The sequence below is a fragment of the Haemaphysalis longicornis genome, unplaced genomic scaffold (genome assembly GCF_048455015.1).
Source record: "Haemaphysalis longicornis isolate Haplotype H1 unplaced genomic scaffold, Haemaphysalis longicornis Haplotype H1 scaffold_4, whole genome shotgun sequence".
Classification (NCBI taxonomy): Eukaryota; Metazoa; Arthropoda; class Arachnida; order Ixodida; family Ixodidae; genus Haemaphysalis; species Haemaphysalis longicornis.
Window position 1 is genome coordinate 93,065,205 of NW_027526361.1, and position 26,667 is coordinate 93,091,871.

At 46.8% G+C, this 26,667-nt stretch overlaps 1 protein-coding gene across 1 annotated transcript in view; it reads left to right on the forward strand.

The window, feature by feature from the left end:
• The window catches only part of Sik3 (Salt-inducible kinase 3), a 121,147-nt gene that overhangs the window by 89,657 nt on the left and 4,823 nt on the right, over positions 1 to 26,667 (forward strand). The window contains exons 4-14 of the mRNA XM_077707307.1: positions 297 to 458; positions 1,602 to 1,726; positions 2,843 to 2,966; positions 7,166 to 7,401; positions 8,923 to 9,073; positions 10,862 to 11,013; positions 15,561 to 15,834; positions 18,914 to 19,029; positions 20,252 to 20,361; positions 23,954 to 24,084; positions 24,795 to 24,931. Of these exons, the coding sequence (XP_077563433.1) occupies positions 297 to 458; positions 1,602 to 1,726; positions 2,843 to 2,966; positions 7,166 to 7,401; positions 8,923 to 9,073; positions 10,862 to 11,013; positions 15,561 to 15,834; positions 18,914 to 19,029; positions 20,252 to 20,361; positions 23,954 to 24,084; positions 24,795 to 24,931 (1,718 nt within the window). The remainder of the gene's footprint in view (positions 1 to 296; positions 459 to 1,601; positions 1,727 to 2,842; positions 2,967 to 7,165; positions 7,402 to 8,922; positions 9,074 to 10,861; positions 11,014 to 15,560; positions 15,835 to 18,913; positions 19,030 to 20,251; positions 20,362 to 23,953; positions 24,085 to 24,794; positions 24,932 to 26,667) is intronic.

A 26,667-nucleotide genomic window follows, 5' to 3' on the forward strand; every position in this document is an offset into this window, starting at 1 on the left:
TTTTTGCACTGCATCCGATTTGAGTGTTCTCTAACAGTGGGGTTGATTGGGTGCTCTCCCCTGTTTCCTCTCTCTGGATGCGGGTTCAATTCCCAGCCGTGGTGGAGGCGTAAAGCGAAAACACCCGTGTGTTTGAGATTTCGGTTAAAGATCCCCAGGTGGACAAAATCAATCCGGCGCCCTCCACTACGGCTCTTATTGCTTGTGTAGCGTCAGCACGTTAAACCTCATAATCAATCAATCAGCAAATCTTTCCTCTCTCTCTCTCTCCCTCTCTCTGGGGAATGGCACAACAGACTACCTGGTTGCCACGGGCCCCATGCCAGAGGACGTGGCGCGGCGGAAGTTCAAGCAAATCGTGAGCGCTGTCCACTACTGCCACGAGAGGCACGTGGTACACAGGGACCTGAAGGCCGAGAACCTGCTGCTCGACAGTGAGATGAACATCAAGATAGCAGGTGAGGCTTCCAAGTGTCCCTTTCTTGCTTGTGGTCTGCACTCAGCTGTTCGGGTTGTTCAGGAAAAAAACTTCTGAAGCAGCACATGCAGAGTTGCAGTGGGGTTTGAACATGCACATTAAAAGTTAATAAATTTTTTAATGGGGGAAAGGTGCGCAAAATTATGAAGCGAAAAGAAAGTTGTTTTCGTCTATGAAATGCCTTTGGAGGAGTTGTCTTATGTTGTCATTCGCAGACGCAGTTGTGCGGAAAAAAGACAAGCAGTGCGTATGCTAAAATTGCAAGCAGTGCGGCCTGCTCTCAGCTCCTGTGGTTCAGCATCTTCACTTGACACCAATGAAAACTATTGAAACCAAATAATGGGCATGGTTCTTAGTCATTTTACACTGTGTTCATCTGTACTAAGTAAATTTATGGATATCATCTATAACATGTGAGTGCAAGCGTGTTTTCAATATGAACAAGACTTGGCACTCACACCTTTCGCTTACACTCAGGCATCAGTGATGCTGGTTGTGGCCCCTTTGTTTACAAACGCAGAATTGCCGTAAGTGGGAAACTGTTGGTGTTGGAAAAGTTGTTTGGAATGTTCAAACGGTGTGTAAAAGCCAAAAACTAGAACTGGATGAGTTAATGCTGACTCCGCAATTTTATTTTGCCGTCATTTTTTCGTCCCTCGTGTTGTGGAGCTACTTTTTGTTTTTATCGTCAAAATGCCTTCAATAGCTGAAGGCTTCAAATAGTTGAACAACTAAATGAAGTAGGAGGGGTGTTGGTACGGGCGATAGTGAATTATGTAATGGCATGGATTATGAACCTGCTACGGAACCACGATGCTCCAAATAGTTGTGGAAGGAGCATACCATGTGAGCACAGATACGCACCATTGTATGTTGCAAGTGCCTCTGGATTTAGCACATTGTACTAGTTGTCCATGCATTGTGGAAATTTCAAAGTAACAGTTCTAGCTCTGTCCTACCTTTTCAATAAAATTGATTCACGTTTTAAGGTAGCAAGCAATCAACAGACGTACACGGCCTGATGTAGGGTTTCCTGCATTGGATAACCCTGCAACGGTGATTGTCTGCCGTGCCTTCTTGCCTGAGCTGCAGTGGCTAAACTGGTGTGTCTTTCCCATTGCAGACTTTGGCTTTAGCAATCACTTTGAGCCCGGAAAGAAGCTGTCGACGTGGTGCGGCAGCCCCCCCTATGCAGCCCCCGAGCTTTTTGAGGGCAAACAATATGACGGGCCCAAGGCAGACATTTGGGTGAGTGCACGGAAGATTCCAACCTTTTTTGCACTGACTGCTGTGCGTTACTGGCAAGCTTTGTCTGATTGTGACCCGCTGGAATGGGCTAACATGGAATGACTATGCTTCTACGCGGCCAGTTGGGACCCCTGCTGCTGCATGAATGGCTGAATGGGTGCACATAAAGTCACTTTCACACTTCTTGTGTGTTTCGGGGGTCTCATAGCACCTTCAGAAGGTGTCTTAACACTGTTGTCTTGGCAATAGTTCCTGTGCAAGGCCTTTAAATTTATATTGAGGCACTGTTGTATTTATTTTTTCTCTAATTTATCTTGAAAAATCTCTTAGGTGGGAATGTGCACGAAGTTGGTAGTTCTGGCCAAACAAGAAATGCATCAAGAGAAGGGTTATGGGCTTCAGTGGATTACGAAGAGAGTTTGACAAAATTGCGCTTGCAACTGCTTTTTGTAGGCTGAGTCACACTGCACAGGCATAGATTGCATAGACTCTGCAGAGACAGAGACGTGCAGTCACGCAGGTCTCTTTGTAATACGTAAACGTGTTTCTGACCACCAGATCACTTTCACGTGCGAAAGAGACATAGTTATCATGGGCCTTCACCAGTCAACAAGCAGAGCACTCACAGTAACATACTGGGCTCAAATTCTGCAATGGTCCCATCTCTGTTGTTGCACTGACAAAATAAATCTTCACTTGAATGTTCCTTTAAATAGCTTATGAATCCTGGCGATGTTAGTTTGGTGTGGATGTGTAAAACTGCAAATAATTTTGAATAATGGATCTTCCGCAGTGACTTCGGCTGTGGCATGCTTGGCTGAGGTGCTTGGCTTGAAGCCATAATGGCAGGTGTCTAGGGAACACAAAGTAAGAAATAACTTAGCACATAATATTTGGTTCTCATTACAGAGACCTGTGTGGCAGAGTTAACATAATTTGTAGCCTTCCAGTATGAGGCACCGTAAACCCTAGGTTTCTCACTGTAACGGGAAACTTCAGAAATTTTTATTTTAACTTGTACACGAGAGTGCAGCTGTGAGGTGTAGTCTTGTATGGGGTTGGTTAGTTCTCCGTGCACATTTGTAGTGATGCGTACTTGTCTTGCTTGCCTTGCAGAGTATGGGAGTGGTCCTGTACGTTCTTGTATGCGGGGCACTTCCATTTGACGGCAAGACGTTGCAAAGTCTACGAACGAGTGTGCTTTCAGGCAAATTTAGGGTACCTTACTTCATGACAACAGGTGAGGCGGGTTCACTGGTTGTGCTTTGTTTTTCTTTTCTTCTGGCTGATTAACATCCTTGAAAAAATTAGCAATGGCTTAGCTCGGCTATGCCAGGATATACGTAGCGTGAGCTAAGGTTCAGCACCCGTACTCCAATTGGATTGGATTTCAATCCAACACAATCCAATTTAATCCAATCCAAATCAAATGCAATCCAAGCCAATCCGATCTGATTCGATCCAAACCAATCCAATGCTTCTCGCGCTTGCGCAGAATGGCCCTTCACGGCACACGCGAAACCGCTCAACCTCGGCCAGTGTAGCTTACGCTACAAAAAAAAAAAAAAAAAAATGGGTGCACAGGCTGCATCTTTGGGCAAATGCCAAGTGTTTGCATTGGTGTAGCATTATGTATACAAGAGGGACCCGCTGTTACATGCTTCTTATTGTATTCAGTACGTATTGTGCTACGAGCCAGTTTTGTTTACGTGCACCTGCTCGCATGCACATCTTCTGCAAGTTCCAGGCTACCACTAACTTCAGGTAAAAGAGATTGGAACACAGTGTTGCAGACTGACTCTTTGTAACTTTGTTGCATCTGTAAACTGAAAATGGACTTCGAAATGCCTGCTGGAAGTCCACCGTAGTGTAATTTTTTTCAGCTCACTGGCAGCAACTTCTTTGAGGTTGGATTTTAAAGTTCCGACTTGTATTCAAATATTCTATATATAGTGACAGGAGTCGTCCTTTTTGAAATGAAATAATTCAGAGGAATGATTGCACTTATGTATTTTCAAGTTACGAAGCTGAATGCATAAATATTGGTTTTGTTTCTTGGAGTTAGAGTAGAAGTATAGCAGTGCTTTCTGGCGTGTTCACAACATTTCGCGGCTGCACCCAGGGTGCATTCCATTTTGCAGACAGCATGATTGTACAGTTTAGGAAGCAGTGTAATTAGATGTCTAAAGTAACCAGAATTGAAATGGTGCAGTGGCCACCACCACATACGGATGATCGTAGCAGGCAAGTTAACGAATTCAAGCCTAAATTTTGTAAAAGGGAAATACATTATTATAATAAACACTAGGCATTTAAGATGTAAGCAGAAGCAAGTACACGAATCGTAAACTACGTGAAACGTCTAAATAAAAAAATAAGTTTGTTTGCTGCAATGCCAGTATGCATTAAGGTGGTGTTGGTGTTGTTTTCAAGTTTAGACAGCAAAGTAGCCTGCATCATCGTTGTCTTTGGCCCTGTCTTTGTGGGGCAATCTTTCTTTCTGGCTTCATTCAAATTGGGACAGGGTTAATTATGGCAGACAATCTGCTAAAATGTCAACAAAGTCATCTAAAGGGAAAATCGGAATGCAGCTTTAGTTATTATAAAGGAATCATTCCCGTACGTTCATAGGAGAAAATGATGAAACTTCCTGCGGGTTTAGGCTCGCACTGTTGTGCTCGCACTTCGACTATCGGGTTAGGATGCTGCTACTTGAGCCGTACAGGCAGCGCCTCCTGGCAGCCGCAGCGGCAAATTTTGCTTGTTCGGGGCTAGTGAGGTGAGCCACCGCCATTGGCTGAGGTATCGCAGAATGGCACCTTTACGGGTGGGGAAAAAAGCAAAAAAAAAAAAAAGGCAATTCTACTTCCTTTTTAGTTTGCAGATGCCTCAACAGTTACAAAAATACGGCTGAAATAGATTAAAGGGACACTGAAGTGAATTTCTCAAGCTCCCATTTTTACTTGCACTGCGTAGACTGGCTCAAATTCACACACTTTTCATCATTTGCGCGGCTGATAAGTCGGTAATTATTTTATAAAGCGCGAAAGCAGACAAACTATCATGCGCGGTCTGCGGCAGCCGCACCAACTAAAGGCTGTGATGACGGGAGAAGATGCACCGTGATTGGACGATGTCCAAGATTAGCATTCAAACAAGTTTCGGTTTCGGTTCTGTAAAACAACATGCTTGACATTCGACGGCGTCGTTGGATGGGCATTCTCGATATCTCAGTAATTGCCGTACCGCGCTTCTGCCATGTTGTCGGCTGTAAAATGCCTAACATAAGCCTCCCAGGATGGCTTGGAATCGTCGCAATCACTAACCGAGGCCTACACAGTGGATGAACGCCCTCCGCATCCCCGCAGACACTCAAATGCCATGCCCTTTTCCCCCATATTTGGAGCTTGCCTCACTCATGCCTCTATTGTAAAAGTGTGTTCGCACCAGACCAAGGGTCTGTTGATTCTGGCCTGTGCCCACTGCCCGCAATTAGGTCGGTGCTTATGGCAACAGCACGCCAACGAGAACTTGCTAGCACGTCAGTGTCAGCCTGCGCGCGTTCTGTGAACTAGTTCATGGAGCAGGGAACGTTACGGCCCTAAACATCAGCCAAAAACGAAAAAGTTAACTTACAAAAAAATAAAAGAACGTACCCTTAGGGATTCGAACTTGTGACTTGCAAAGTAACATACCTAGCACTCCAGACCACTTGGCCACGAGCCAACGGTGCCAGCGTTGGAAATATAAGGTATATAATGTATAAACAGTTTACACTTTTATTTAGTTTTAGCATTTCAAGCAGCTGTAGGTGACTACTTGTTGTATAGCGCTCGTGCAGTAAGCGTCCCCAAAATTACAACAATATTTCACGTGTAGCAATTGTATTTCTTAGACTGAAAAGCCTTCGCAGATGTGTGGTCGTGCTGCTGACCGCTGTGCTTGTTCACCCAGTGCAAAAAAGTGCTTCCTGCTTCCTAGTGTTACGCTGTACGGTAAAAGTTTCAGTTGATTTTATTTCCTTAGTACCTATATTGACTTCGCTGACTCTTCTCCTGCCTTCACGTGGCCTTAGATTTTCTACTAGTGTACCAGTCAGCGAAGCGTCGCATGTGCGCTTGTGCAGCGCTTGTGTGGAGCGACCTAGACTTTGAGCTTGATACAGTGTACAAACTAACAAAGTTGAGAAGGGCACATTCTTCCATCCACAAACATATCATGGCTTAGTTTAAACTGAGCGAACGAATTGCGACGACTCGTCGTTGACCGGCGGACTAAACACTGGGTCGACTGACTCTGTCGAAGTTCGGCGAGCTGTGCAGTAGCGCAGTCAAACCAAGTCATCTCCTCCTGACGTCACCCGAAAATGCTACAGAAAATGGGTGAGGATGCAGAGAGGAGGACAGCATTTTCGAATTGATGTTTCTACTAAATAAATGTGCGTAAACACACTCAGAGTGGTCAAAACTTGACCTATGGACTCCGGACTACAATTTGCGCTAGTAATCCCTCAATGTTTACAAATCACTTCAGTGTCCTTTTAAATGATGTTCGTTTCGATGCGATTGTTAAGTCTGTGCTCCGAGAAGCCATCTGATCACCTCAACACCTGGTTCGAGCATTTGTTCGTCAACAGCGTCTGTCAGAGAACATGTTGACTCTACGCTTTTGTGGGCACCTTTGCACACAAGAACGTCGGCAAAACTGCATTTCACATTGCGCATTTGTGCGCGTACCCGTTTCGAGCACAGTGGATAGCAAGTTCATTTTTATTCTTTATCTTACTTTATGTCGTTTTTAATTTAATTCGACAAATGGTCTACATTTACACTATTACAACGACTAAATGTGTTAACTTCGACCGCCCATTGTGCGTTATTGTGCAAAAGCCAGGCATTACACAGTTTGTGCCCTGGGCCAGTTAGCAAAAGAATGCTGACGAATTAAAATTTATATTCCATACTTCTAGATTACCTTCTGCCGCACTTGTATTTCAATCTATTCATTTGAGGCACACCGTTTTCCAGGACTACAGACAGCCCTGTTCAGTTTGAATTTCTTCGTTGATCCTGAAAACATGGTTGCTGGCATCTAGTTGTTTTTTTTTTCGCGTTAGCCTTTATTTTTTTAAGTATTTCGTAAGGCTTCCCATTTATTGGAAAATGCAGAACAGTTCTTGCACAGCCTGCTTCGTGCTGACATGCTGGCCCCGCACACGGATCCGCGGAAAGATGTGGTGCGGTGCCACGGTGGTCGCCACTTGTTCAAATTCATACCAGCGCTTGAGGCCTATTATGACAATAGGCATCAACCCCCCACCCGCGAGTAGATTGCTCGTCTGAGGCACCCCCCCCCCCTTTTTTTTCGAGGCCGCAAACTTGAGTGCCGGCTTGCACGCAAATCGGTCGTCAACTGCGTGCCCTTGGCCGTGTGCTGCAGAGTGTGAGCAGCTGATCCGGCAGATGCTGGTGGTGGACCCGGAGAAGCGGTGGTCCATCCGGCAGGTGGTGCAGCACCGGTGGATGCGCATGGGCGGGCCCTACCCGGAGTTTGAGCGCCTCATGGAGGCCGCTTCCGGCCCGCCCTCAGCCAGCCCCCACGACTCGCCGCTCGACCCCGTCGTGGTGCAGCACATGCTGCAGCTGCCCAACGTCACCCAGGAGCAGATCGAGCAGGTGAGGCCCTCGTGCGGAAGGAGGGCGCCCCAGACGCACTCATTACGGCCTCGTCAAAAATAACAAACCACGTTCATTTCGAGGCACACTGCAATGGAAGGAAAGGTGCCAGCCTACTTTAGCTCGACTCCCTCACCTTCTCTCTAACATTACGATGTTGGCTGACCCTGACCGAAGCAACCACTAAATTAGAGTATCGCTAGCTTGCAGTTCAGACTAGTAAGTGTTGAAGTTTAAAATGAAGCTATCTTGTAGCAATAAGGCAATCTTCGAAGCAGTATGGTGCAAAAAAATGAGAAATTATTGATGATATGATGGCAAAAAGCACTGAGCAACCAAAGGCCAAGTGCCATCTCTGAATGTCTCTTGTAACAGCATATCGATATGAAAAATCGGAAAAAGGCTCAGCAACTTGCACTGCCTGTTTTCTCAGACAAGCACTAAGAATTCAGTTGACCACAAGTTGGTCAACTCAACCAAAATATACTCGTTAGCTTTAGCTTTGTTATCCGAGGCTAGAACAGGACCCATGAACATGCCATTGCACAGGCCCTACTAGGTGGTTGTATTTGATTTAATTGGTGGTAGCCCAACTTCCTCTATCTGGGTGGTTATGTATTTTTTAATGTGTAGTTTGCGTACTAACTGCTTGTTTTTTGTTTGCTCACCTAAGTACACCACAGCTGCCCTTGCTGCATTAGTGATGATAACAGAGGCACATAATTTCAAATCCACCATTTTACTCCCAAATTACACGCTCTTGGCAGCAACGTCTTTCATTTAACACAATTGTAGCGAGGCATGAATTGCCTGTTTTTTCAAGTAAAGCTAGGTTGTGTGTCGTCCTTGTGATCCCCTTTAAATGTCACAGAAGGGGATTTTTCAAACAACCACTTGCAACTGTTGCACAACTTTAACTCATTTTATAATCTTTAGCTCGACTCTGGTGCGAGCTGATTCATGATTTGGAAGCAAAATTCGACAGCATAGGAAAAAATGAAATGGAAGGCTGACCGTCTGTGTCTTTTAGTTTTTCGTCCCATTCTCTGCACTTTTTTCAAGTTTTTAATCCTTATTTTTTCATTTGGTGAAACTGTAAAATGGTGATTTTTTTGTAAAGCCGAGAAGAAGACGAAAAGCGCCAAGCATCCTTTGAGGCTGCATTGCAAACTACTACTGTAATGCTCCACAGGTTTGCAGTCTAACTTAGTGCAGTCTGGTATAACACCTATCTCACTCATGGTGTTTTTCAGCAAGAGTCTCTACAGGATAAACATGCTTTCAGTCCACTGAATGCTGTGCTACTGTCTTTTGAATGGGCCTTCATTTGAAGGATCTTGACGAGGGTATTGACTGCGTGCAAAATGAGAGTCGCCTCAAGCTGACTGAACTCTGTGGCAGGCTGTAGGATTCAAACGTATTTGCCTGGTAGCAGGCATTTCCTGATGTTTGATCTGTGGGGCTAGCTACTTTAGGCAGAGGGTGATACAGTGTGCCGATGCTGGTGCTGGCCCTGTGCAGTCTGTGCTGGAGAAGCGGTTCGACCACTACAGCGCCATCTACCACCTGCTGTGCGACAAGCTGCAGAACCAGCAGAAGCGGGCCTTGCTGCCCCAGAACCTGCCGCTCACGGCACAGCCGCACCGCAAGTCCAGCATCACCACCGGCATCGGTGAGGGCTGCTCCATGCTTCTCGGGAGGGGGGTCTGCTGAAAGACGTGCTTCACGGACAAAGCTCTTTTTAAGCGAGATTTTCACTGATGCTTCAGTCCCTAGCGAAAATTCTGATACTAATTCTAATACACGTATATGCTTATTGCCACTAATAGATCTATCAGTCTGTATTAGTCTATTAGGTCTATCAGTTTGTATTAGCCTATTAGTTCTATCAGTCTGTATTAGTCTATTAGTTCTATCAGTCTGTATTAGTCTATTAGGTCTATCAGTGTGTATTAGTCTGGTAGGTCTATCAGATTGTATTAGTCTGATAGGTCTACCAGAGTGTACTAGTTCTATCAGAACCAGTGGCAAGTTCGAACACAGCAATGAAACATAGAAACACATTTTATTATCAGGGTACTCAAACAAATTCCTCTGGCTGACAGAAATCTGGCTGAATAATTTAATGATTCATAAGTTCGTAACCTGATCAAGAACGAACGAATAAATTGCAACGCGAATCCACTAAATAGCTGCCCCATGCATCAGAAAAGCTCGTCAAACTGTACGGTCCAGCCATAGGTACAAATTGAGCGCATTAATGGCCGATTGAACACCATTCCCATTTCGATGCAACTTCAAAACGGCATTCACCCTTCCGCAACACGCGATTAGAATGGAGTCTCTTCTTCGTGAGGCACTCCCTTGAGAATGAACAAAGGAGTCCGAAGCGGCGAGGTGACGGGTCAAAGACGGGTCGGGCGGCGGCCCGGATCATATTTGTCAATGTTAGGCGGGCGCTAGACACATCGCCAACACTTCTGGATGACGTGATGCACACACTTTCTTCGATGTCAGGCGTTCGTTACACAGCATAGCAGACAGAGCAAAGATGTCCGGAGCCGCGAGGTGACGGGTCCATGATGGATCGCGCTGCGGCCTAGTTCATACTTGCCAAAGTTATACGGGCGTTAGACACATCTCCAACACTTCTCGATGACGCGATGCACACGCGTCTGATGTGGAATAATGCTAGAAGCCGCTACCTTCTAACCGTCTTCTTCCCGAACGTACATACACGCCAGCCGCACTTTGATGTTGTCGCCATATTGGCTACCCAACGAATGGCATGGCTTGGCTTGACTTCGTTGCAGTTTTTCGGCTTAGATAGATTTCTCGCTGCTCTTCTTGCAGCCTCGCAGGTAAGGTCAGGTAAGGTGGCTTATTGCTGGCGCAGCACTCCCAGCTCCCATCAGCTCTCTTCATGTAGCGCATTTTTAGGAGCGAAAATGAAAAAAACAAATGTTGACCTATTTTGCATAATAATTAGGTTGGAGATTTACGGAGATTTATTAGTGAACAAAACGCTTAACAATATTATACCAAATAAAATTATTGCTCAAGGGCAATCATTTCAACCTTTTGTCTTGTGATTTTCGGGAAAAAAATAAAAATTCAGGAAATCGCACTTTGCGGGTTCATTTGTATTAGTTTTTATTTAAACTAATACGTCTCTATTAGTTCGTATTAGACTCAGGTCTATCAGATCTATTTGTATTTTTAAACTAATACAAAGTAATAGGTGTATTTGTATTAGACTAATACAGCTTGTATATGAAACTTTTATAACTGATACAAGTTTGTATAAGACTAATACATGTCTTATACACCTAATACAAAAATGTATAAGACTAATACAAGTTTCTATCAGAATTTTTGCTAGGGGTGCGTGCCACAAAGAATCATTCTGTCGTTGCATTTGGGTTGTAACGGGCAAACCTGCACTCGCGCGCATCCGCAGTGGAGAAGAGTCCACAGCCGGTTGAAGCCGATGCTGAGCCACAGCAGCAGCAGCCGCAGCAGCAGCAGAGCCTGGTGCCAAGCCCCGTGCTGACGGTCAGTCCCATGCCGGAACTGCAACCCATGCTCAGCGGGGACCAGTCCTTGGAGAAGGTGCGTACGTGGCTGCATCAGACCCCCCCTCCCCCCGTAGGGGCTTCAGGGGAAGTCTGTGACCATCTAGAGCAGGGTTGCCAGGTTCTGAGAAGGAAAAGTTGCCGGGTAGCCAAAGTAGCCGGAAGTAGCCAAAAATGTCGCCACCTTAAATTAAAGTAAATGCTTGAAAAGGAGCCAAAAAAGCTGCTATTTTCAGCAAGCGATGCCTTGTAAGTACATTCATAGAGAAAATGCATGAATTCAGAGACGTGTAAAAGCGTATCACAAATTTGATTCATTTGCTAGGGTGCGGCAAAGCAACAGCGGTTGACTACTGTCTACATAAAAAGCTAGAATATGCAAGTTTAGGTAAAGCATTCACAGAATATAAATGACTTTAAGCGGGCGTTCGCTGCGCACCATGTTTTGTTACTTTCGCTGCCTTTTTAAATTTCTATGCCTATTCTACATCGTCATACACACTTCCCACCACTTTGCATGAAACCTTAGCCTCCCGTAAATACTGAAGCATTGCACGTTAAACTGGCGGCGTTGCTTGAAGGCTTAGGCGTTATTCATATGATATCAGGTGCCAGATATAAAAACAGAGCAAGGCAAGTTTCTATTTGTGCGGGTTAGTAGCGCAGTATTGTGGTGTGTTTGAGTGATTGATTCATTGGGACCTATTCTAGACTTTGCCAGATCACTGTGACTTGCCTAAAAGTTTGTTGTGTTCTGTTTGTTCACTTTGTCTTGGCGGCTGAAATACATACAAAGGTCATATAAGGCCCTTTTTGTGGAAACAGGGGCATTGGCAAGACCAAGAAATACCCTACTTACCCGATTCTAACGCGCACTTTTTTTCCGAAAAAATGGGCGGAAAAGTCGCATGCGCGTTAGAATCTGATATGAAACCGAAACTGCCGAAACAGCGGAAATTTTGTCCCACCCATCGTCATCGCCATCTCAAGATGGCGCCAAAGCTTTTAGCCACTTTTAGCAACGACTTTTCGGACCATCTGTGTTTCGGACGCAGGAAGCCTAGGCGCCTAGGCTTTTCTATCGGCATTCACACAAATTGTCAAATCGTTCTGCTTGCGCGTTTGATTACAGCAATGGCAGCAGCAGCAACGAAGGTGCGCCGCTTCCGTGAGTGGCTTACGAGCGGCTCCCATGCGTTCAAAACGAGCGGTCGGCTGAAGCGTGCCCCGCTGGAGAAGCTCGCGGGATGGGCGTGCGAGGTGTGGGCCACGATCCCATCGACCATGGTTGAACGTTTGTTCAGTAGTGTGGCATCGCAAACGCGCTTGGCGGCACCAAGGACGAGATGTTGTAGTCAGCGGAAAGCAACAAGGAGCTCTCGGAGAGTGACGAGGAGTAAGAGGAGAAGAGATTACTTCGGGAAATAAATCGTCCATTTCTCTCGCATTCGTTTTTCTGGGTCACAAAGTTCCATGCATGTTAGAATCAAAGGTGCAAGTTTTTTAGGTTTTTTTGCCAGGAAAATCGGGTGCGCGTTAGAATCGGGTAAGTATGGTATATAAAATCACCAATGTTCGAAGGAGCCAGAAGGTGGCCACGTCGCCACACTGAAATTCTTGTCACCACAAGTCTCAAAAAGTCTCCAGTTTGGCGACAAATTGCCAGACCTGGCAACCCTGATCTAGAGCTCCAATTCAGTTTTCCCAATGACTGCACAGTAGTAGCCAGCTCAGACAGAGCAGCACAAGTCTGCTAACACACAGGCATCTCTGCTGGGTTATAACCCTTTTTCTTTCCTCACTTCTTGAAACACAAGAAAGTTAAAAAACGGGGCAGGAGCAAGTAATTATTAAAGGCAGTGGGGTAGGGGATACTTTGGGCTCTTCAAGTGCTTGTTTTCCATAAAACAAAGTCAAAACAGTGAAGTACTCGCACGATGTGCCGGCAAGTCCAACGGGCAGGTTGCTCACCCAGGGTAGTTTTCATGGGTTGTGGTTAGGTTTAAGCGTGGTTCTAAAGTGTTAACTCTATGTTGCGAAGAACACAAATGAAATGATGATAAAAACTTGGCTGTGCTATGCGAAAGTTTTCTTCACGAAGCATGATGCCGCCACAATGACGAAGGCACTAGCTCTGTCGGAAAGGAACCGTTTATGGTCCTTGCCGCAGCATCATTACGGCTTTTTATATTCCATAGACCCATATGTCAGAATGCGGCTGCCAGAGCGTCTACCCCGCCACTTGGAGACGTTGCTGCATAGACTTCGTCTTAACGCAGCACTAACAAATTCCTATCTACATCGGATCGGCCAGACATCAAGCCCATATTGCGACAATTGTGGTTCACTTGAAACTGTTGAACACATATTGATTGATTGATTGTGGGGTTTAACGCGCCGACGCAACGCAGGCGATGAGGCGCGCCGTAGTGGAGGGCTCCGGATTAATTTTGACCACCTGGGGATCTTTATCGTGCGCCGAAATCTCGTACACACGGGCGTTTTTGCTTTTCGCCTCCATCAGAAAAGCGGCCGCCGCGGCCGGGAATCGAACCCGCGACCTCGTGCTCAGCAGCGCAACGCCTTAGCCACTGAGCCACCGCGGCGGGTTGTTGAACACATACAGTGTAGACCATTTATAACGTAACCGCTTATAGTGCGGGACCGGATATAACGCGGGTTTTTGCGACCACCGGTTTGCCTCCCATAGAACTCAATGCATAAGCATACCGCTTAAGATGCGGTTGGCCGAAGTACAATACCGTTTATAGTGCGGTTTTTCGGCGGGTCTGCCGATCGACCGGCGCAGCTGAGGCATCGTTTTAGGGTAGCAAAAGAAAGAAGAAAGGATGAAATCGGCCATCTGACGCAGCGTGCACCCCTTGCCCTCCTCTAACGTAGACACCCAAAGAAAAAAAAAAAAATAGGCACCCTTTAGTTCGCGCGTACCTGATAACCACAACTGACCTTGCTTGATGCACCTCGGAAAATAGCGACAGACTCCCCATGCGCGAGCGGCAAGTTGATTTTATTAATCGTGAACCGCATGGCCTGTTTTCGCACACGAATCGTGCACATCGGCGTTGTGCGCATTTTTTTTTTTTTTTTTTTTTTGGTGCTCGTATCGACGATTCCGCGCTCGCGGTGGCTTCTTCGCGTGGCAGTGGGAGGAGCCTGACGACTTGCACCAATGGGGAGACGCGTACCTAATGGCGGGAGATTCGAAGCGCTCCGAGCGGGCTAGCCGCGCCAGAGATGTTTAGGCTTACCACCGCGTTATTTTTTGATGGGCGCTTTCACAAGCAGCGTGGATGGCAGTTTATATTCCACTTTTCGGCCACATTATTAGCTCTTTTCTTGCATGAGCATCTTCGCTTGCGCCCCGTGCAGCATTTCAGCGAGCGGTTAGAGGCGGTCGCTGGAACTTACTGGAACTGCCTGCAACGCTTCACGGCCAGTGCCGACGCCATGTTGCCGCCTCTTACCGCGCCGCCCACACCACGCCAGTTGTATCCGCGCTGTTGTGCACTGCACGTTTTCGCGATACCAAATCTACCACGCGGTTCACGCTTTAGAACGTTATTGCAGATAAGCCACCACTCTTTCCCTTTCCGAACATTCGGGCCGCGCGAAGCCGAAGATTTCCACCACCAGTACGTTGCGCTGATAAGCAGCCGCCTTCAGCATCGTGAACACAAGGTGGGGCCAAAAAAAAAAAAAAAAAAAAAAAAAAAGAAATCTCGCTGGCATTCTTATCACGTCTTGCGGCATCTGTTCATAGACGCTAAAAACGCAGCCATGGTCTTTCAAAACAAACACAACGGAAGTTAAAGGTGGTGATGTGGTTGAATTCGCGCGTGTTTTGGTTATAGTGCGGTACCGCTTATAGTGCGGATTTTTGCGGCTCCCGCGACATACGTTATAAGCGGTCTATACTGTATTACTGGGATGCTCTGCCTATGCCGACTCAAGGTGCCTTTTACAACATAAAATTGATTGCCTCCACCCTGGACCATTGACATTAAGATTGGTACTTGGACCATGGCCCTCTCCCTCCGCTCAGCGCAAAATCTTGTCCGCGCTATTCGAATTCCTCCAGGACATTGGTGTGTCGACGAAATTGTAGTCGTTCCTCCATCTCAAGAGCCTTAGAACTCAATACCCTGAAGAAGGATCATATTTTTTTTTTTTTCACTACTACTACTCTCCTTTTCTTCTCTACACCTACTACCTTTTTCCCTCCCCTCCTTTCCCCGCAGAGTAGCATGCCGGCGAACTGATGTCGGCAAACCTCTCTGCACTTTCCTCTTTAATAAAGAGTTTCTCTCTTCTCTGGGCTGAGAAGCAATCCTAGTGGGAATGCTTGCAAGCACAGTTGTGTGAGCAGGTGCAGTGGCTGTAAACGTTTGAGCCCCTTGTAGCCACGTTTGCAGCCATATTGGCTACAAGTGTCGGGGCCCGGGTGTCTGTAAGCCTGCACATTGGGTCGCCGTTGCAGTGTGCCTGTGTGATGTACAACTGGAGTTGCCTGCGACTCCGCTTTGTTAACTCCTGTCTCCTGCGCTTGCCCTCCCCTCTCTGCAGTTCGGCGAGATCGAGCTGGAGTCGGACAGTGATGAACTCTGGCCAGACCAGCAGACACAGCCCGCAGTCGTGCGGCGGCACACGGTGGGGCCTGGGGATCCCCCCGAGGGGGAGTGCCCCCCTCCTCCCCCTCCCCCCGCGGGGGCTCTGCCTGTCAGCGCCCTGCCCCACACCAACCTGCCCCAGAACCTGCCGCGCGTGCAGCACCACCCGCCGCACAACTTCTCCGTCAAAGATCAGCACCTGCTCAAGCCGCCGCCCGCCATGGGGGCCTGTGAGTAGTGCACGCATCTCTCTCTCGCCCCTTACGATGAAGACGTTTTATCAGCGTGTTGTTGCCCGTTAAGAGTGAGAACTGCGTGGCAGAAAGCCGAAGCAGTTCTTTCAAGGGATTGTTAGTGTGACTTTTTAAAAGGGGTCGTGAAGAGAAAATGCATTTGCCTTTTCATAATTTTATCTGATCGAACAACCTTCTACGAACGTGTAGCAACACTGCCGAAGACGACAAAGAACCACTCTGAGGCTCACTGCGCGAGCCCCGTGGCGCGTGCAGCGAAGTGCTCCCAGGAACTCCGAGCATTCGGCCAGGCATAGCTGCCGCTGGCCCGTCAGCTCCTGACTTGTGTTCTAAATATATGTGTGTTTCTGTGGCTCGGCGTTTTCATTGCCTCGTGCTGCCACAAAATGGGTGACCGTGAACATCGGTCATGAGTGACGACAATCACAATACTTTGGATGCCCAGCTCGGAGCCACCGCTGCAGATGACAGCCATCGAACATCCTCCGCTGCGCAGGGTGACGGGGCTGCGCTTTCACCACGGGGCTCGCGCAGCAAGCCTCAGAGTGGTTCTTCGTCGTCTTCGGCAGTGCTGCTACAAACATAAATCCAAAATAGTTTCATAATTCGTTGCTTCTGGAATTCAAGAGACTTCTTTGAAATGCTCGTTTTGAGAAGCATTGCAAGCGACCATGTGATATCGTCAGTTGGCAGCGCAACTAGCGGGGGTGTCATTTTAAGAACATTCGAGAGTTAAACGCTCTTTGGTTATATTATTTTGTAAAGCTGTCAACCCATTATTTTAAAAACAGTGCATCCTTTATTGGTTGCCGTAAACAGTTTTCTATCCACATTACCGGTGGCGCGACCGCTTCAGTTGTTTGGCAAACATTGTTGCACAACTCAGGCTAACTGTGTATTTGTACAGTTTGTACTGAGTTTTCCCTGCTGAAGTTCACGTTGTTTTGCCGAATTATTTTTGGGATCTTACCTTTTTCGTATCAAAACACAAAGCAGCTCAAGCAAGAATAAAAGAAAGTTTCCCCGCATGAGCTCGCGGCCGCCGGGTCGGCCCGCATTAAAATCTCACACTTTACCCGCTCGGCCAAAGGCATAAAGAGCGCGCGTGAGTAAGAACTGTGGTATAAAAGCCGTTCTGCATTTGTAGCCCAGCACTCCGGTTTGTTTTAATAATTCTAATCTACCCACACCTTTAACTGCTAGCTTACTGTTGAGCGTTTCTACAGTAAGCCCGAAGGGAGCATATCCGATTGGCAAAACAGCACTAACGGCATTGTTTATTGCAGAAAACAATCGTACTGCGTGGTGGTGGGACTCGGCGACGTGCTGTATCACTGATTCTTTCATGTTATTTTTGCGCTTGAAGAGCAAAAGACGGGTTGGTTTTATTTTCTGATTACTCGAAGCTCCTTTGATAAACGTGTTCATGTAGTAAATTCCAATTTTAAGCTTCTCTCGTTCATCTCTATTGCCAGATCACGTTCACAAAACTCTCTTTGAATAGGTCACAGAGACATCAGCAAGCGTAAGCAATACGGACTAGAAGAAAGACAGTTTAGACTAATGCAAAACAACATGAACAGTTTACAAATACCCAGTTTACTTGAAACATGGTTACTTCTGCCTGCACCACTCACGCGGGTTGTTGACTGGCAGTGATCAGTTGTATCAGAAATCAGACATCCCCCGTTCAGTTGTGGGTGAATTTCATTATGGTGCCGATGTTGTCGCTGTATCTGAACCTTTGCAAGATCGCTGTGCGCTGACACGTTGTGCAGACAAGGGTGAGCTGTGATTGGCTTCTTAACATAATGCCACTTCACGATTTGAGAAGGGCCCTGGTGAAACTGTAACTGCATTTTTTACCTATTTGACAACATTGTGCAACGAAACGGCTATCCTAGTTTGTTTATCAAGGCTCCACAGTCCTAATACCCGCACAGCACAGTTTTTTTTTCGTAATCTTTTCACGACCCATTTAATCCTTTATGGTTCTAGGAGACTTAAGGGGTACTAGTCAACCTGCCATAGTGGCTCAGTGGCTCAGAGCCGAATGTGGATTCGACCCCGGCCGCAGTGACTGCTTTTCTGACGGAGGTGAAAAGTGGAAAAGCCTGTGTGTTGAGATTTCGATGCAGGATAAAGATCCCCGGGTAGTCAAAATTAATCCAAAGTCCTCCGCCACGGCACACCTAACGGCTCAGGTGTAGCTTAAATTAAAACAAAAATTAAAACAAAAATTGGCTGGCAATTATGATACTCCCTGATGCGATATTTGCGCGCAGCAGCAGTGCGCTGAGGCAGCACTCACTCGGGGGTTCTCTCCACGGCAGCAATGATGAGCCTCTACGTCGGCGGCGTGAAGTGCGTCTCGGGAAGGGACCGCGAACTGCGTCTTTAGCGAACGCTTTTAAGCGAATTCCAAGCGTCGCGCCGTCGAGAGCCCCTAATAATTACAGTTTTACTTGTGTTTGACTGGGAGGCATGATTACTGCAAATGTGAAGAGTTAAAATGTATTTATTCTGTCGCCTGTTTTTGGTAGATTTCGAACATAAGTGTGAATTGTACAGCTGCCCTTTAAATTTACCGATTTTGTTTGCTCAGTAAGAAACGAATGACTGAGAATTTAGACTCTGGTGCAGTAGTTGCAGATTTAAAGCATGTATTTGTAGTCGTACAGCTGACATGGTTGTACAGTAGTGCAAAAGTTTAGGCTAACTTACAGGGCAGTTCGCAGACAATATTTCTGACTACGCAAGTGTCACATTTTTAAAGTGTTTTGACTGCGGAAAAGCCAGTTTTGTGATCACGATTAGTGCAGGAAGAGTTTGTGAGGTGGCCTGTGAGTCGTTCCGTTTCATCTTTACATAAACCTTGCCAGCACACTTCATTCAAGGTTGAGATGCTTTCTAAAAGGATGAAGGCTAAGCAAGAAAAAAAAACAACAACTTGGTGCACCAACATGTGTGCGCTATGCGTTACATCTATCCGAATCTCGTTCTTCGTCCTTGATGGTTTGTGTTTGTTTGTCTGTTCCCTTTATTTGCGCGGCAGTTGTGGGCTTTGGCCGGCGCGCCTCGGACGGTGGTGCCAACATTCAAATGTTCTTCCAACGCCACTTGTGTCAAGGCCAGTACGGTCACCCATCAAGCAAGGAGCTCCTGTCACCAGTGAGTAGTCTCAGTTACTGTTACTGTCACTCTTGGACAGCTCCTTCTCGCTCTCCAACCAGAACCACCTCATCTTCAGTGTTGTCTGTGGCATTATAAAATCCGCAGTTTTAGGCAAAAGTCTTAAGCCTCATTCCGTGAAAAGCTGTATGGCTGCCACTGTAAATAGTAAATAAAAAAATGCATTTGAGTTTAAATAGGATTTGAATCTGGAGACTGAAAGTGGACTGGCTGCTGGCAGCCTAGGGGAAAGGAAAACGAATGACGGTACAAAGCGATGAAGGAAAGAAGGGCAGGAAAGAAAAAGACGCAATGTCGAAAGCAGCTTGAAAGTTACTAATAGCAGCGGTGAATTGTCAAAGGCAGGAAAGTGATTTGAGGAGTAGGGGTGTAAAGCAGTGACAAGAGGTAGTGCTGGCGGAGAAAGGCACACATGGAATGGGACGGCGAGGAAGGCAATGCAAAAACTGGTAAAGGCGCCAGTTTCTTTGTCAACCCCTACGGGTTTTTTCAGTTTTCTGTGAGCTGTTAAGTGAAATGGACTGCATGTTTATTGTTGCGATGTATAATCAGGGTATCTACTGCATTGTTTCTGTAGGAAGATTGCTGGGGCTGTGGAGACTCGCTGTAAGAAGCAGTTCGTAGCATAACTATTGGAAGTGTAATTGAGGTTCCACTGTAATGGTGACAACGACTGACAGCTATGGGGAACTTTCGGTTTTGTAGCCGGTTCTGGCACGCATGAGATTTTAAGACCTACTCAAAGACTTTTTTTTTCCTCCCAAAAGAGGTGAGCATTAGGGTTAGGGAAATACGTTATGTAGGAGTTCATGGAAGGAAGCTTACACCACAACTGAACAAAATAGAAGCCCACAGCCTGTTACAAGAACACACGCATACATTAGAGTGAAAAAAGAACTGCCCGGCACCTCAATGTCGTTTCATTGCTATAAGCGTATGCTCCAGAAATAACCAAATCTTTATCTGCCCGCTACCCATATATTAAAGACGTGTTCCACGGGCAGGTAAATGAACAACGCAGTTTAACTACGGATCAACACAATACATTCGTTTTGTCTCAACACAGCCTATGGAGGTCAGCCTTTCATTTTTGGTGGGCGTAAATATTCCTGCTGGAAATGCCATTATATTTAGAAGGAGTGCTTGCTTGTGAAAACTCTCTCGAGTCCCTCTTTATTTGTTTTTTTCCTTTCCTCCCCAGAACATGCCCTCAGTCAGCGGGGCAGTTCCACAGTCTCTCCACCCGATGTCTGCACTCGGTGACGAGGGCAAGGAGTTGGAGGAGCAGATGGACAGCAATGCCATATCCAGGTGAGCATGGTTTAAAAGCAACATGGTTGGAAGCAATAAAGGGATCTTCAGGCGATTCAGTGTTGTTGGCGAACAATGCAAGCACCACGACGCACTTGCGTTGAAAATACCGTATTTACACGATTGTAAGTGGACTCGAATGTAGGTTGACCCCCCAAAATTGCATCCCCCTCCCCCTCCCCCTCAAAAAAATGCGAGCGCAGGAAGCAGCTTGTTTGAATGCTGCTGTGAATGAGCGCCAAGAGAGTTCTTCGGGTCCAGGCGTCACCCCCGCAAAATCTTTTCAAAAGATTTTCGGGGGGTGACAGCCCAGGACACTCATGACAGACTGTACGATTCAGCACAACACAGAAGTGACACAAGAACACGTGGCAACACGGCTGCCTAGAAGATCGTATCACAAGGAGAAGCTCTTCCGTTAACTACCGATACCCCCCATACGGCGGCTCTTCCATCAATGATCGATGCTCCCTCAAGAGCCGTACGCTCGTGGTGCGCGCAGTAGATGTTAAAAAAAGAACAGCTTTTGTAAAGCACGCGGAATAACCATGCGCTGTGGGTTGAGCAGGAAACTTTATTCCCAATCATGAGAACACAGTCGCTGCGAGATGACACCCATCAAAGTTGCCTGCAGCGGCACTGCCACGCGATATCAAAACAAACATTGTGGCAGTTGACACTAGCGGCCGCTCGCGATTTCCTTTGATGCGTGAGTACGTTACTCGCATTCGAGAAGCGTTTTGTTCGTCTCTAATAAACAAAATGAGTATTACCGAATCCCTTGAATCAATACACGGCGCTGACGTAGGCACAGTCATATCACATTCAGTACGTTTCCGAACACGCTGGTGGAAGGTTAGCCGCTCTAGGTACGGTGGACAAAGTGCACGGATCGGGAACGCCAACTTTCAAAGTCGGCATCAGCTTTATTGACGCTAGAATGCATGCAATGGTAAACACTACGCTTCGACCGTATTTTCAGAAATGAGGGTGTTACGCCTTCCCCAGCTCGTAGCACCCCTGATTTCTCATTTCTCTTGCTGTTACAAGCAGCACAAAGTTCGATTTCGATTTTAAGTCGACCCCCCAACGTTGAATTGTCAAACTTGAAAAAATGGGTCGACCTACAATCGTGTAAATACGGTATATTCGAACGTATATTTTTTTAGTTAGCTATGAACGCAACGGGAAAGAATTCTGGTCAGCGCATGTTTACTATTTTTAGCGCTGTTTACTGTGCATAAGGTACAATTTATGAACAACCATTCCCTCAAGCGAGTACAACCAGAATTATTTGTGTTGCTTGTGTCTGCACAAGCTGCCCACATTGGAAGATGGCACCAGGTAACGGCAGCTCGGTACAGAGGCCTTTCAGGCTTCTTGGCAGATAGGCTGCAGAGTGATGGGGTTCGAGGCATGACCGGGAGTTGCAGTCATATTGCAATTGCAATTCGGCTGCTTCAAACAGCTTTATATGGCCGAAATGTGGTAATATTGTCTCTTTTGTGATAAAGGAATAGAGAAATTATAGTCGAGAAAAAATTATCGGTTCCATAGGTGGGAATCAAATACACAACCTCTGCATAGCATGTGCAGTGCTCTACCAATTGAGCTACCACAGTGGTGACTCTCTTCTGGCTTCAGCAGGGGTTTACATTTAGAGATGTTCATAGTCTAATCAATGTTTATTGGTCAGTATTTATCTTCTTTTTGAATTTATCTTATTTCGCTCTTCAGCTATAAAAATTTTGTTACGACTTTTCCCTATCTACGCCGTGGCTTACTGTAACCGAACTGCATCTGCATGTCAGAATCATGCTTACGACGAAAGAAAATCTGTGAACATCTCTTGCAGTACAATTTAGCCGCTGTGGTCGCTCAGTGGCTAAGGCGTGGCGGTGCTGAGCACAAGGTCGCGGGTTCGATTCCCGGCCACGGCGGCCGCTTTTCTGATGGAGGCGAAAAGCAAGAACGCCCGTGTGTACGAGATTTCGGCGCACGTTAAAGATCCCAAGGCGGTCAAAATTAATCCGGAGCCCTCCACTACGGCGCGCCTCATCGCCTGCATTGCGTTGGCACGTTAAACCCTACAATCAATCAAATCTCACAGTACAATTAAAAATTTCAATTCCGCCAAGAAGAACTGGCAGCTTTGTCCTTTAAATACATGGCCTGTATGTATAAATGTATTACTCTCCCTAATGTCGCTGATTCTAATGGTGCACTGGTGACAGGGGGGAAAGGATCTTGAGGGCTTTCTCACATGCAATCGGTGAGTGATGCACCAAGCTGTGGGAGGAGGTGCTGGGCAGGTCAGACCTGTCCACCCAAGAGCTCTTGGTTGAACGAGCTGCTTTAGTCACCACCAGCTTGGTGGCCACCCCGTCTCATTAACCCATCTGTTCTCAATAAAGTTTTTCTTCCTCTCTCTTTAATGGTGTGCAGTGTCGTACTGTATCATACTGTATCACTGTGCAGTGTCACAATGGTGTGCAGCGGAGGTCATGTTGAGGAAGTCGGAGGAAGCATCAGCCCTTTGAGAGCACTTGTTTCTGGTTCTGCAACCTTCATTCTCTTTTGTGTCAAAATAATTCACTTCAAGTTTTCTTTCAAGTGCCCTGAAGAAATGGTTAAAAGATTGGCTGAACTCGCAAAAAAAAAGCGCACAATGTTTTTTACCTTGAGCTTCATTTGTCTGCCACCGAGCATAGCTGTAGTAATACCATAAACTACCTCAAACGTTCCTGTTTTTGGCTGTCTCTTTCATCATCACCTGCTTAGAAACATTCAAACGATGTAAAACTCAATGTGGTTTAGTGGGGTGAGGCATCCATGGTTTGTTCCAAAAATGAAGGATTTTTAGTTAGCTTCACTTTTTGTTAACCAATGGAGCATTCATTTTTGTTTAGCTTCACTTTTTGGTAACCAATGGAGCATTCCTCATTTGTTTGGCTTATTCAAGGTAGGGAAAATTAAAGTAGGCAAGGTCCGAAGTCCAGGTTCTAGTCATCGGTCCAACTGGTCTACATAGTGTTTAAAAATGTAAGCACAGATCTGGTGCACATGTTCACATAGTGCTCCTGGGCAGTCTGAATGTTCACCGTCGATGGGGGGGGAAGGCAGCCAGAGCTCCGAGGATGCTATCGAGGCGAGGGAGGGCGGGGCGCATACTCAATAAGGATGAGGGAAGGAAGAACCGATTCTGAGGAAGTATGGTTGGCCCAATGGGACCCCACAGTACGTGTTGAGATCCTGTGTGCATGTGTAGACATTGGGGCAAGGGTGCAGCATGCTTTTGCCTGCCTCGTAGAACTGTGCTTGCAAAAGAGACCGGATTTGACTGGTATGAACAAAAACCTTTTCTTTTGTAGTGGGGCTCGGCTAAGAAGCACCTTGCATTGTTAGAAGTATTATTGAGTAGAGGGCAAAGTGTGAGCAAAACAAAACAAAAACTTTTTATGGAAACTATTGATCAGGTACTCTTGATTTTTTACTAGGTGTGAAGAGCTGGTGCAAAGGAGCCTGATGAAATAGTCTGTCTTGGGAGTGGTGTTGCTGCTGCATTTGCCCTTGTGTTCTGCCTGCGCTGCAGGTACCTGCAAGCACGTGGCCATGGCAAGCGGCACACAGTTGCCATGGGCAACACCGAGGAAGTCCAGGATGCTCAGTGGAAGCCTCGGCAGCGAAGGTCGGGCCTGCTGACCGTCATGGAGAAGCAGCCAGGTACGTGTGGAACTGCGCCTGCCCTTTCAGAGGGAGGTCAAAGCCTGGTGTGGCTTGCAGCTGGCCTAGTGTGCCGGTTCACTGACAGCTTGTTCTGTTTTCCATATTCAAAGGCAGCAAAAGAAAGGCATGTGTGTAGCATATTGATAGCGCCCTTGTTGGCCTGAGTAAATGTGGAGTCGTTCAGTATACAGCTCTTCCCCAGATTTTTCTTCATATCTGTGAAGAGTTACACCTATGTAGGTATAAAGGTGAGTCTTACGTGACTACAGAACACTTGGTCTATATATCAACTGTCTCCTACATACAGAAACAGCAGCCCTGACTTCTTGTCATACCTCTAGATCAGCCCTGTGCCAGTGTTGTGCTGCGGTGTACTCAGCTTTACTCTTCAGATGGCGGTCAAACATTCAGTCAGTTCTCAGCTCAGCGCATAGCCTGAACGCCGATATGCCTCTGACAGTTGCTTAATTTCTTTCCAAGGAATGGCAGGACATCTTGAGAGCTGAAGGTGAATGGGGGTCAAATGCAATTGAGCAGCACTGTTCAAAGCGTACTTAACGCCAGTCTGCACCAGAGCACCCCAAAATGCTTTTTCGCCGACAGAGCACAAGCCCGGCCATTGCTTTTCGGTGCTGAGTTTTGCATTGCCACTTATGCTGTGGAAAAACTGTTGATTCACTGTCCAGTCACTCTCTGTGGTGTCGCAGTGCCAAGGCGAGCGAGTGACGGGTGCCCCTCCGTGAGCCCGCACAGGACGCAGCTGGAGCGGATCTACAACCAGACGGTGGGCGCTGAGAACAAGTGCATCATCAAGGCCCTCCAGCAGGAATGCCAGCAGCTGCAGGTGCGTGCACGTGTGTGTGTGCGTGTGGGCTGGCAAATGGGAAAGAAGGCTGGCATAGAGCACGAGGGACATGAGTGTAAACAGCATGCGACAGGACCGGTTTTGGCATCGCGTGCTTACTGGGAGAGGCTCACGACAAGCGCCCGAGAATCCAGATATTTTCACCCCACTCGTATGACCGCTGGGTGGCTGCAGCCAATGGAAGCACAATTGGAGGCCGCGCATCACACCAGCGTCACTGTGTAGGTTTTGTACAAGGCCCCAAGGACGCACAAGTGGGAATTCCGAGATTCTCGGAATTCTAGGGCTGCTCGGTGCATGGAATGTGCCCTCTCCTGATCAGCCGCTCGTGCAAAGGAGGAAGGGGTTCCCGCCAGCCTTCCGTCCTTAGATCAATTTTCTTTGTCTTTTTTTATCTGCCTTCACCATTTTTTTGGGTATAGTTTGTCTTAGTTAGATGGCTCATGGCTGTGTAAAATTTTGTGGTGGCAAAAAGCTTGAGCAAGCACCCCCGAGCAGCATCGGAAGGCGAAGATAACGCATAACGTCACACGCACAAACAAGGGCAATTCGTGCATCTGGTAGTAGGCATATTCCTACATGCCTGCACTTGTGATCAGTGTCACCATTGGCACGTACCAGCGAAATTAAACATTTTCACATCCCTCAACTCAGCGCATAAAGTGCACTGTATGATGTAATCAATAGCACTACAGTCAATTCCTGCAATAACGAATCTGCCGGGGAGAGCCAAAAAATTTGCTTTTGCGAAAATTTCATTGCCACAAGAATGAAATGTAAACGACAAGAAAATCGCTTGCAAAACGGAAATTTATTTCCTAAAGTTGGTTATATTACTTTGCAAGTCTTACCTTGCAGTAACTTCACAGCTCAGCTCTCACACTACAAGAAGTGCTTCATTGCTAGTCATGCGCGCCTAAGAACGAACGAATCGTGTCAAACGCATCCAGAAAATATCCCGCCGTTCACCTTCTCTGTACGCTTTTCTCCCTGGTCCTCGGCACAGAGTATGTCCGAGCCTGCAGGCGAAGGCCGCCTTCTTTTGTTGACGAACTTTGCCGGGCAGTGGCACCTCGTTGTTCCAATGCCGCCCACAAAACTAAGTGAGCACTGCTTTGTTGACATCCAGAAAGGCCACATTTCGTGCACGTGCACCTTAATGGGGGATGCGGGTCTTAGGGCCATATTCCGAGTCCCTCATCTACTCCATTTGCTCTCTCCACTTGGCTGAGGAGAGTATTCCGGCAATGCTTATGCATGGGGAAATTGATTTCAAGGATCTCCTCCACTGGAGGCTGGAGTGGAGGAAGGTCTCAGAATACCAGGAGTTAAACTTCACAAAGTGGATAAGTCGCCAACGTGGATGATCGAAAAGATGATCCGATGAAACGACGACTCGTTGGCTCGTTGGCCGACGGCGCATAGCTGACGATGGTCTACTCCAAGATAACTCAAAATGTACAATATGTACACTTTATTTACATCACGTATTTACAACTTCCAAGGCTCATGATCGCATACAAGAGGTCGGGCAAGGCCCGCGTCGAGCAGGGCTCGCAGCTCTCCACCCCCTGTCTCTGTTCAATTTGTCTCTCCTTAAAAACATCAAACTCCTCGGTTTTACCAACAAAACCCTGCCCACAAAAGGGATGTCACAACTTGAGAGTGAGGATGGCTCATTGATTAGCCCACACTAGGCCACTGATTGGCCACCG